This window comes from Balaenoptera acutorostrata, chromosome 3 (assembly GCF_949987535.1).
Source record: "Balaenoptera acutorostrata chromosome 3, mBalAcu1.1, whole genome shotgun sequence".
Taxonomy (NCBI): domain Eukaryota; kingdom Metazoa; phylum Chordata; class Mammalia; order Artiodactyla; family Balaenopteridae; genus Balaenoptera; species Balaenoptera acutorostrata.
The window spans coordinates 64632696-64642996 of record NC_080066.1 but is presented as its reverse complement, the minus strand read 5'-3'; the positions used below and the strand labels follow the sequence as shown (position 1 = coordinate 64642996).

The window sequence follows — 10301 nt, the reverse complement described above, 5'->3', positions numbered from 1 at the left end:
GATAATCATGATTTACCTACCTAATATAATATTGTGAAGCTATTACCTACAGTTTTAAGAATAATAATGTATAACATGGGAAGTATTTATGATGAAATAATAAGTTTAAGAGAGCAGGATACATATGTAAGTATAACGAATTTTCCTACGCTAGTTTCCTACAAAATTAGAAACTAGTTTAAGAAAGTACATATAGAAAAGCTTATAAAGTTTCTTTTTCTATATATGTTATGATTACAAATATAGAAAAAGAAACTTTGTGTAGAGAAATAAAAATGGAAGGAGATACAGCTAAACCTTCAGAATGGTGTGGGAAAAGGGAATACAGGTGATTTTCCTCTTCTATTTACTTTTGACATTTTCAGGTGTTCCATAAGATGCATTTCTTTAATATTGGAAAATATGATAAATGCAACACCAAAAGGGACAGTTTTTAAAATCACCAATGATAAGAGGGTATGATTTCAAATGAAAACAATGACAAGCAGGATAAAGAGAGGAGAAAAAGCAAAAGTGCTAAAAATAAGGAACTATAAGAGAATGTTTTGATTTATTTTAGTATAATTATATAAGTTTGGGCTTAAGCATATGAAAATCTATAAAGCTGATTATACTTTGAGTCACTGCTTACTTCTGTTACCTAATTACATCACCACCCTTAAGTTCCTCCTATACAGAAAGTCACTGAGTGACTTCTCAAAAATACAGATTCCTAGGTCCCACCCCTGGGAGTTTCTAATTCAAGAGGATTGGGGTGAGGTCTAGGAATCTGTGTTTGTTTAAACACAGTCCCTGGGTGACTCTGTGTTTGAGACTACCTGACCTAAGTGGCAGGGAGGCTTTCCCTCCTAGGAGCAGCACCCTTGAACTTCTGGGGTGGAGGAACCTCTCTTACATTTGCCCTTGGGTCACTACTGCTCCTGCAGTGTTGCCCCAGCTGCTATAGTTCTTGGTTGTCCACCTGAAGGTGTGTGTGAGGGATCTAGAACCCTCATGCGAGGAGCCAACAGACTGGCCCTCCTCTGGCCCTTGGGCCTCCACCTACTGACCCAAACACCAAAGGCTGTGTCAGGCTGGGCTGCGCTCCTCACAGTCTACAGACCTCAACATGATACATCGGCTTAGTGTCGCCACTGAGTCAGAACCCCTCATCCTAACGGTCATTGTCCTGCAGGCTTATTTTAAAATGTTCTGTGCTTCCTCCTCATTGATGCAAGCTCTCAGTGCCGACCCTCCATCCTAACCATTTCCTCTGTTCCCCTGGAAGTCCCACTGGATGGTAAACAAATGCCTCCATTCCCCCAGTCTCTGCACAGGGACTCCCTCTATCTCCTGCTTTATTTGAAAGCTGACTGTCTCTCCTGAGGCCACTTCTGTGGACCTCATTTGTTCAGATCTCAAGTGACCAGGAGGTGGTGTTAATATTCACCTGGGCCTCCACTGTCATTTCTCAACATTTTGCTTATGTTTTGGGGCAAAAACAAAAAATCCCAAGCAAAACAGGAATTCTGTTTGATTTTGAGAATCATAGCATCCAGGCAGCCAGTTCACTGTCTTTTTTTTTGGTCATCTAATGACTGACATCTGAGTCACTTTTCAAATATCTTATGTGTAGAGTGGCTTGCACTCTTTCTCTCCACTCCATGCCTAGCATCCTGGGTGACTTCATTGGCCTTGTGGATGACCCATCTCTTGGTGACACTGCCTCTGCTCTCCTCCTTCTCCCTCCCCACCACCTTCAACACCTAGGAGGAGATTGCATGGCAACATGCAGGGCAGAAAAAGACCAATACAGAATAACATTCCCATTGATTCCTTCCTCCCATTGAAACCTGGAAAGAGGCAACTCTCTTTTGTTTCCCAATTAGTGGTAAGGTTGGGGGTGTCTTCTGTGTGGGAGTTTCTCAGCTCAGGATGGCCCAGCAGGGCTGAGAAAAAGGGACCAAAACACAGGTGACCCTTATATAGAACATAAGCTAAAGGAATAAATAAGCTTCTTGGGGTTTTTAATGTTGCCTACTTCAGCTTCCTAGTGTTGGAGAGCTGTCTGTGCACGTGCCGGGGGTTATAACTTGGAATAAGGAGCCTGGTAATCTCTGCTTGAGTCACTGCTTAATTCTGTTATCTAATTACATCACCACCTCTGGTAATCTCTTTTTTTGGCCACTTCAAATCTTTTGTGGAAAGCAGCTTGGTATGTGTGTGTGTGTGTTTATCATATGCAAGCTCAATGCAGGCAACTGGATGGAGCTGAGTCCAGAGCAGTAAGAAAGAAACTCCCAACACTTCCAACACATATGAGTAATGCACCCCAAGGCAATGCACCGAGGACTACTATCTAAAAGTTTCTCGGTTTCCTTAACTCTTCTGAAACAGTAAACTTCTAGTGTTGAATACATAATCTTCTCTTTTATGCTCCTGCTTCGTTTCTCATACATAGTGCATTTACTCTTCGGTTTTCTTGAGTGTTCCAATTCCTGGACACTCTCCTTTTATCTTAGTCATTCTGCCCATTTTCGATTTATTTCCTTCCCTATGTAGACTAAACCACATGATTTACCACTTCAATAAATTCACTTTTCAGAATCCTTGAGTGCCTCAGTCCCTTGTCCTTTTGCTTCTTCACCTACTCTTAAAAACTGGGTCATTGCAACCATCTACCATCTCTCTTCTTACCATGCATTGCCTGATGGAGAAAAATCACAAATATATTATTACTACTGATAATTTCAGCTGGGCTCATATATGTATATAGTTCTTTCTCTTAAACCCTTCTGTGACTCTTTCAAACATTTACCACTCTCCTCAAACACCCTACCACAACCCTTCTCTTCTTGCAGCAGATGGCCTTGTTGCCTACTTCACGGAGAAAGAATATCAAGATGCTCAAGGACAAATTTTGTATCTTCTTACAACCCTATTTGCCTATACCCATCTTTGCCTCCTTCTTTTCTGGCTCTTCCCATCCAAGCAAATCCCTTGACCTATATCTAAATTCCCTTCCATAATTAAAAAAATCTTTATATCAACATCAAATATCTATTCCTTAGACAAATGTTTATTAAACACCAGGTACCAGGCTGGGCAATTGAGATATAGCGACAAATAGAACCCAGCTGCCATAATGCCTATGGAATTGTTTGGCACCTCTTTTCCATGAATTGCACATTCCTCCTTTATTTATTTGGTTACAATGCGAGCTGTCATATTACTCCCCGAATGATTTGGAGTGGGCATCTAAACCAAGATTGTCAATCAATCCTTTCACTGGGAAGTTTGTAATTGGGACTGACAGTCAGCATCACACGGCAACAGAGTAACTTGGAAGTTGATGGTAGTGGCCGTTTTCTGTGATGTGGACCAAGACACACAGAAAGCCATTCTGCAACAAGAGTGAAGCTGAGGCAGATTCAGAGATATGTACAGAGGCAAGGCACTTTCCAAAAGAAGACTTTCTGGGTTCTTTAAGGTGCTCTAGGCTCTGGTTCTATTCCTGAGGTCCGGCTGCGTCCTTGCTCTAAGATTCCAGGGTTCTTCCATTAAAATTTCTTTCTGCTTAAGATAGTATTTTGTTTTAGGTTTTTGTTACTTGCAATCAAAAAGCAAGATCCTGTCATTCTTACTGGAAAGCTGGACTGCCTTGTTTTGTGACTGCTGTCTGATGGAACCCAACCATGTATACTTTGAGGATAGAATTTTAGAGGACTGGGTAGCGAATGTCAGAATACTGCCTCTTATTTTCAGTCTTCATTAAGGTGTCATGAGAAGGGAACATGCTCAAATACAGCTGAAAGCTGCCTGGAAACCACAAGGCCAGGGTGTAACTCTGTTCTGTGAAGTCCTTTTTGCCTATTGCCAGTTGCCTGAGACTACTGAGGTCAGATAATCACGGGCTTTACTGAATTACAGCTGCCAAATTATCTACTATGCTGTTTCTACAGCTATCAATTATTCCCTTTCTCTCTTGAATCTTCAACACTTCCTGCTATATTTGCTCCTTATATTAGCATTGAAGTCCACAGCCCTCTCAACAAAATCCTAGATTTCACAACTCTTTCTTCCTCCTTTTTCCTTGAAGAAGTTGTTCATACTCAGTGACAAGCTGTAGCAATCAGGTGGCCTTACTCTCTGCTGTAACTGCACTTACTAAGGTTGTCCATGACCACCTTATCACCAAATTCAATGGGTGTTTTTCAGGTCTTACCTTACTTGACCTCTCAGGAGCACATGACACTACTGACTGCTCCTGTATTCCTGAAACACTTTCTTTCCTTGGCTTTTGTGATACTATATGCTTCTGGTTTTCTTTTACATGTCTGTTTCCTTGCAAGTTCCTCTTTCTGTTCTATACTTTAAACATATTGGTGTTCCTTGGGTTTGGTCCTAGTCCTCAATCCTCCTTTCTGTCCTCAACTTTCCTGGGACAATCTCAACCACTTTCTTGGCATTACCATACATACCTGAATATAAGACCAACACCTGCCTTCTTCCAGCACACAATAATCTCTTGAGGGAGTCACCTTATTTTCTGACCCTTAAAAAGTCCTTGAATAACAAAATGCTCTTTGGGGGAAGACACATTAGCATGCAATGATCTCATTCAATGTTCATATAGAAGTCACCTGACAGAATTGGTAAGAAAGGAAAGAAGGAAATTTAACACAGATATAGAAATTAGTTCTAGAGAAATTCCTTCACATTTGCAAATATTTGATGTCCTTGTAAACAAGCCTTTGAAAGATGATATGGAAGACGATATGATAGTGAATACAATTACAGGATGAATGATATAATGTGATTAGATACAGCGGCCTGGAATAAAATTCCCAGTGACAACACCACATATAGGGTCAAAAACTTAGGTGGAAGTGAAGATGACTGTCCTTAAGAACTATGTCAGAGATTCAAAATGTGACCCTGGTGATCATAAATCACTGTGAGGAGTTTCAATAAAATTATTTTAAAAATTACATTTTATATAATATGTAACTTAAAGTATTTAAGTATAATTAAATTAATACAGTGAACATTATAAGTAGATCCTTGATTATTTCATCTATATCTCTAAAAATTTATACATGCAAGTTGACCACAAAGTTGTATTAGGTGGATGGATTTTATTTGGGAAAATGGGGTCTCTCCCTGTATTCAAAGGCACCTTATATCTGGGAATATATGGTATAAACTGATGACTCACCTCTCTCTCTGGCCCAGTTCTCCCTGCTAAACTACAGACGCAAATAACAGTTTACTGATATTTCTCCTCAAATATCACATAGACAACTTAAACTTGTCCAAAGTTAAACTCACAGTGCCTCCAATCTACTCCTCTTCCTTGGTCCCTTCTCAGTGAATGTCACCACCTTCATTCAGTGGCCCAAGCTGAAATCTATCACCCATGTCTCCTCTCTCCCACACACCCCTGTGGTTTCTATCTCTTAAATCTCTCTCTTATCTGTTCGCTTCTCTTAATTCCCTCTGTTTTACTCCAGGCCACCCACATTTCCTCCCCAGACTACTGTTAACAAAAATCTAAACTGGTTTTCTTGGTCTTGTCTCCTTTTACCCTACACTCCTTGAAGCAGCCTGAGTAATCCTTCTAAAATGCAAATCTGATGTCAATTCCCACTGCAGGAGTAGTCAAGTCCTTCCCTTCTTCTTCCACATTCGTCTCAATTTAGAGACTCATGCTGTTTCTCTAATTCCCCAGCCCTCCTCCTCTTTCCTCCCTAGCGCCCCTCCCCCCACAATTTAGTGAGATTAGATGCTCTTACTATGTTTTCCCACACTCCTTATCTTTCCCTACCATAACACTCTTCACACTTCTTTGTTACAATTGTTTATCTTTCCTGCTAGGCCGGGAACCTTGTCTATCTGGCTCACCATTGCATTCCCCTAAGAGAGGGCAGGACCTGAGACATACGAAGTGCATTATAAATATTAAATGAAAGAAGCAATAATTTTGTTATCCCAGTACCCAGCATATCTGGCAAATAAGAGGTCCTCAGTAATATTTGTTGAGTCAATAGATTGTTGTTGAACTAAAGATGTGTGATGAACTAAAGCAACGTGTAACAAGCAAAATTAATACTGTGAAGGCTTTGTCCTTAAGGAGCACATATCCTTCTTAACTGGGCTTAATTAGAGATGGCTCCCTAGAACAGGTGGCTTTTGGACGAGAAAGGGAGAAATAAACATTCTTACCTAGTGGAATGTAAAGAGCAAATGTAAAAATGTCAACATCTATGCAGAAGAAAATCATGTTCTTAAGACCTGGGTAATTCCTAGTTTAAAACTGCTGTGACTTGGGAATGTTCTGTACTGGGATCTACTTGTCAGGGAGCTAGCTTTCTTCTCTACCTTGGATACTGGGATTCAGCCAGGGAATCAGCTGCAGAATCTAATTACTGCCAGCAATTAAACACTGAACTATATTGCCTCTCTAAAGTTGGAAAATAAGCCTTTCACTATAGAGAATAAGACTCTTACCAAGTTTTATATTCATAGGCTTTATTAATTTTTAATTTTTATATTATAGTACTTAGAATAAATTTCACAAGAATATTTGCTCTAGTTATTTTTGGCCTGCACTTTGATAACTTACACTAACACAATGGCCAGTCTGTTTTCTTTGCTGTAAAAGTTTCTTTGTGCACTATTCCTTGAACATGGGTCTCACGTTCTAACTTTACTTAGATGAAAAAAAGTGTTAATTTCATGAATGGTTTAATATCACTTTGTAGATTAATAGTTTAGACTACATAAAAATACGTTGGCTAGCCGTGTAAATGTGGATTGATGTATTAGTTGGAAATCTTGTTTGGAGAATGAAAATGATAAATAAGGTGCCTAAGAAAATGTTTTCTCAGAGATGCCTTACTAAAGAAAGGAGAGATTAATTACTCCAAATGATGATTTTTAAAGGGAATGTCTACAATGTCAGTTACGTTGAAACAAGGTGAAGGATCTGAATTCAAGTGTGTGTCTGGGTTACTTTACAATCTCACTCTTGAACTGTTATAAAATCTGTAATTTTTAATCTGGGGCTTCATTTATTAGTGGTTTATTAGAGTGGGTTTTGTTAAAACTGTGATTTAAGCACAAGCCAGCAATATACGATTCGGTCACCCTATTTTACAGAAGGTGCTTTAAACTTCTGATTTAACCCTGATACACACAGTGGACTGATAAATTAACTAGAGAGTTCACAAAGGTCATACATGAAAATCAATCTGATTACTTTATTAGCCACAACTCATTTATTTTTCAAACTTGGAGATAAATGCAAGTTTCCTTTTCAAAGTCACATTATGCATTTTATACTTATGATACAATGAAAATTTTCCAGACTTAGAAAAGATGACTGAATATTAACATTTGCCAGGCAATTTACAGTTTCCAAAGAGCTTTCTCATTAATTACCTCAGAAAACTGAATAATGATGTGATTATTAAAGGTTAATTAAGCAAATACTTGTGAAGTAATTGGGAGGTAATCTATTTCTAACGTAACTGGTCAATCAGGGGTATTTAGGAAATATTTTTGCTGGTTAACAAGTCTAACCAAAACAAAAAGATATTTAAATTGTTTCCCTAGTGGAAAACAATAAGGCTGTGTTTGCTCTTTTAAGCGTCAATTGTTTCAAAGGGTTCCTGATTCCACCGTTTTGAAGGTCTGAGAGGTTTTATGAGGATTCTGAGCTTATCCCTCCCAATGTTACCGCAAACCTCACACTGCTTTCTGCCACTTGAGAATAAAAGAAAATAACTGAAGAAAGTAATTACGAGAAGGCACAGAGGGCTGTGGAAGTCAGAGAACTAGCCATCTACTTGCGGAAAGCAACACATTTTGGTTATTGGGTATACGGAACAGTGAATAAAAATCCAACTCATATTAACAATCAAACATGACTCTCCAAGTGCATAACCAACACAACAAAATTTTCTCAAAATATTTTCCATGGGTGTAACTTATAAGATTTTCAGTATTCTCATCAGCAGTATAACTCCAAACTGCTTTCTCCTAACTTTGGGTAGCCTGGGTGCTGCCTCACGATTACCAAGTGGTTTAAAATCACATCCCTCCTGCTCCCGCTTTACCAGCGAAGAGACGTTTATTTCCAGGTACGAAAATGCGAGGTGGCCCGCAAAAGTAGAGGTAAAAGGTCTCAGTTACAGCTCGAGGATCAGCCCTGGGGAGTCATGGGGCTCGGCTTAGATCCCCGCACTGGCTGGTGGAATGGACACCCGGCACCTTTGTCTGCGCCCTGGTTCCCTGGACCCGAGCGGAGAGCCGCGGGTGGGGGGGCGGATCCAGCGGTCCGGGCGGACCCGGCACTCTCCTGGGTAAGCTCGCGGCGAGGGCGGCCCGGCCGGGAAGCGGGAGGTCAGCGGCGGGGCAGCGGGCCCCCTCCCACGGGAGCCGCGCCAGGTCCCAGCAAGAGCCAGGAGGGATCGCTATTGTTTTTGGCTGGCACGTAAGTCCCCACGCCGACCCTCTGCGCACCCAGGTTTCCTCCCGGAGGCCATTCGGCTTCCTCTGAGGCCCTATATAGGGGCCCTGGGCCCAGGCTGAAAGAGGTGCGCGCCTGCTCCGGCCTCCCGGACAAGCCCGGGCTCGGAGCGCCTCTCGCCCTCAGGTCTCCGTAGCCAGAGGCGTCTGGAGAGGTGAGGCGGGGGGAATTTCTCCCCGGTGCGAGGAGGCCAGGAGGAGGAGGAGGGGGAGGAGGATCCGCTTCTCCGGGGTTTCCCTGACGCCAGCAGCAGCGCTCGACGCGCGCTCCCCGCGCCTGTCCCCGGCTCCGGGGAGAAGGGGGAGGGGAGCATGCCCGCCGCCGCGGCCCGCGAGGCGGCAGCCGGGATTGGAGCGGGGGCGGGCCGCGCGCGGAGCCGAGGGGGTGTGGGCGAGGGAGGCGCGCGCCTGCGCGTGCGCGGGGGTGCGCGCCCCGGGTCCCCGCCCCCCACCCCTGCCGCCCGTGGTCTCCGCCCCCCTTGCGCTGCTGTGTGGAGCCGGAGTCGGCGGTGGGTGGCGGCGCCTGGAACCTGGAGAAGGACCCACCTCCCCGCCCCGGAATGTAGTGACTCCCCGCTCTCCGCTCTCCTCCTCTCTCCTCCCCGCTGCAGGAGGGAGGCGCCCCCGAGTCTTCCCTCCCGCGAGAGGGGCCGCGCGGGCCGGGCCGGGCCGGGCTGGAGCAGCGGCTGCGGCGGCGGCCGCGGGAGCCTAGCCTGCAGCGAGGGACTGGCTGAGGCGCGCGGGAGGGAAGGAGGCGAGGGCTCCGCCGCGCTGCCGCCGCCGCCGCTCGCGGGGAAGAGATGGCGGCGGAGCGGAGAGCCCGGCGACTCCTCAGCACCTCCTCCTTCTGGCTCTGCTGCCTGCTGCTGCTCGAGCGCCGGGCGTCGGGCGCCGCGGCCGCCAGGAGCGGCTCCCCGCCGCAGTTCCCAGGTAAGCGGCGGCCGCGGGGTGCGGGACCGGGAGGCGCGGGGTGGGGGCGGGGGCGCGGCACCGGCACCGGCAGCGGCCGCTGCGGTGTTTTTGTTTAGGATCCAGGAGGAAACGTGTAGGAACTTCTCTGCCTCGTCTCGGGTTGCCGAGGAGAAAGGGGGTCGCGCAGGGTAGAGAGTGAAGTGGGCAGGCGGGGGCGCTGCCGGGGGAGGGGCGGCCGTGGGGGCGCATCGGGGGCTCCGGGCTACAGTTCTGCGCTTTGTACCCGGAGGCAGGTTCACCCCTCGCCTCCCTCCCCTCCCCCAGGCTCATCCCACTTGTAAGAGTGGGACATTCTTGTGCTCACACAAGCACCAGTAGAGGCCACTACACACCTCATTAAATAAACAATCGTACGGCCAATTCATTAATTTTCAGGAAAGGAAGCGGGAGGGGGGCTTGAACTCCGCATTCCCTGGCCAGGGATTTCCCAGCTGAAGTCTCAGGGAAGCGCTGGTTGATCTCGAGGGACTCCTCGTGCAGGATTTGTAGCCCCGAGGCTGTGGAAGAGAGAGGGTGTCCGAGGGACACGATTGTCCCTTCATAACCAGTGGTGTTGACTTAACGATGAGGGCGCCTTGGAGAACAGCTCCAAGTGATTCTATCTGTTAGTGTTTCCGTTATGAAAATGCTTGTTCTTTCCTGGGAATTACAACTATACAGCCTGTTAACCGCTCTTAACCTAGGGAATTGTCTAAGCATCGGGTTTTAAGTACTTGTACGTTGTTTTCAAGTGGGAATATTTAAGTATATTTAGCCGCAAAAGCCATTTTCAGGTTTTCTATATCATAGATTATTGAAGTCACCTGCATTCCTATTTA

General features: G+C 44.9%; 1 protein-coding gene across 7 annotated transcripts in view; it reads left to right on the top strand.

Annotated features, from left to right (window-relative positions):
• The first annotated feature begins 8351 nt into the window (after positions 1-8351).
• Positions 8352-10301, top strand: part of NEO1 (neogenin 1) — a 248202-nt gene continuing 246252 nt past the window's right edge. For 5 of the 7 annotated variants that reach the window (XM_057543244.1, XM_057543240.1, XM_057543243.1 and 2 more), the window contains exon 1: positions 8975-9441. In XM_057543244.1, the coding sequence (XP_057399227.1) occupies positions 9312-9441 (130 nt within the window). In that variant the 5' untranslated portion in view covers positions 8975-9311. Of the gene's footprint in view, positions 8477-8974; positions 9442-10301 lie in introns of those variants that run through there. The other 2 variants (XM_057543239.1, XM_057543241.1) reach the window with 2 other exon arrangements.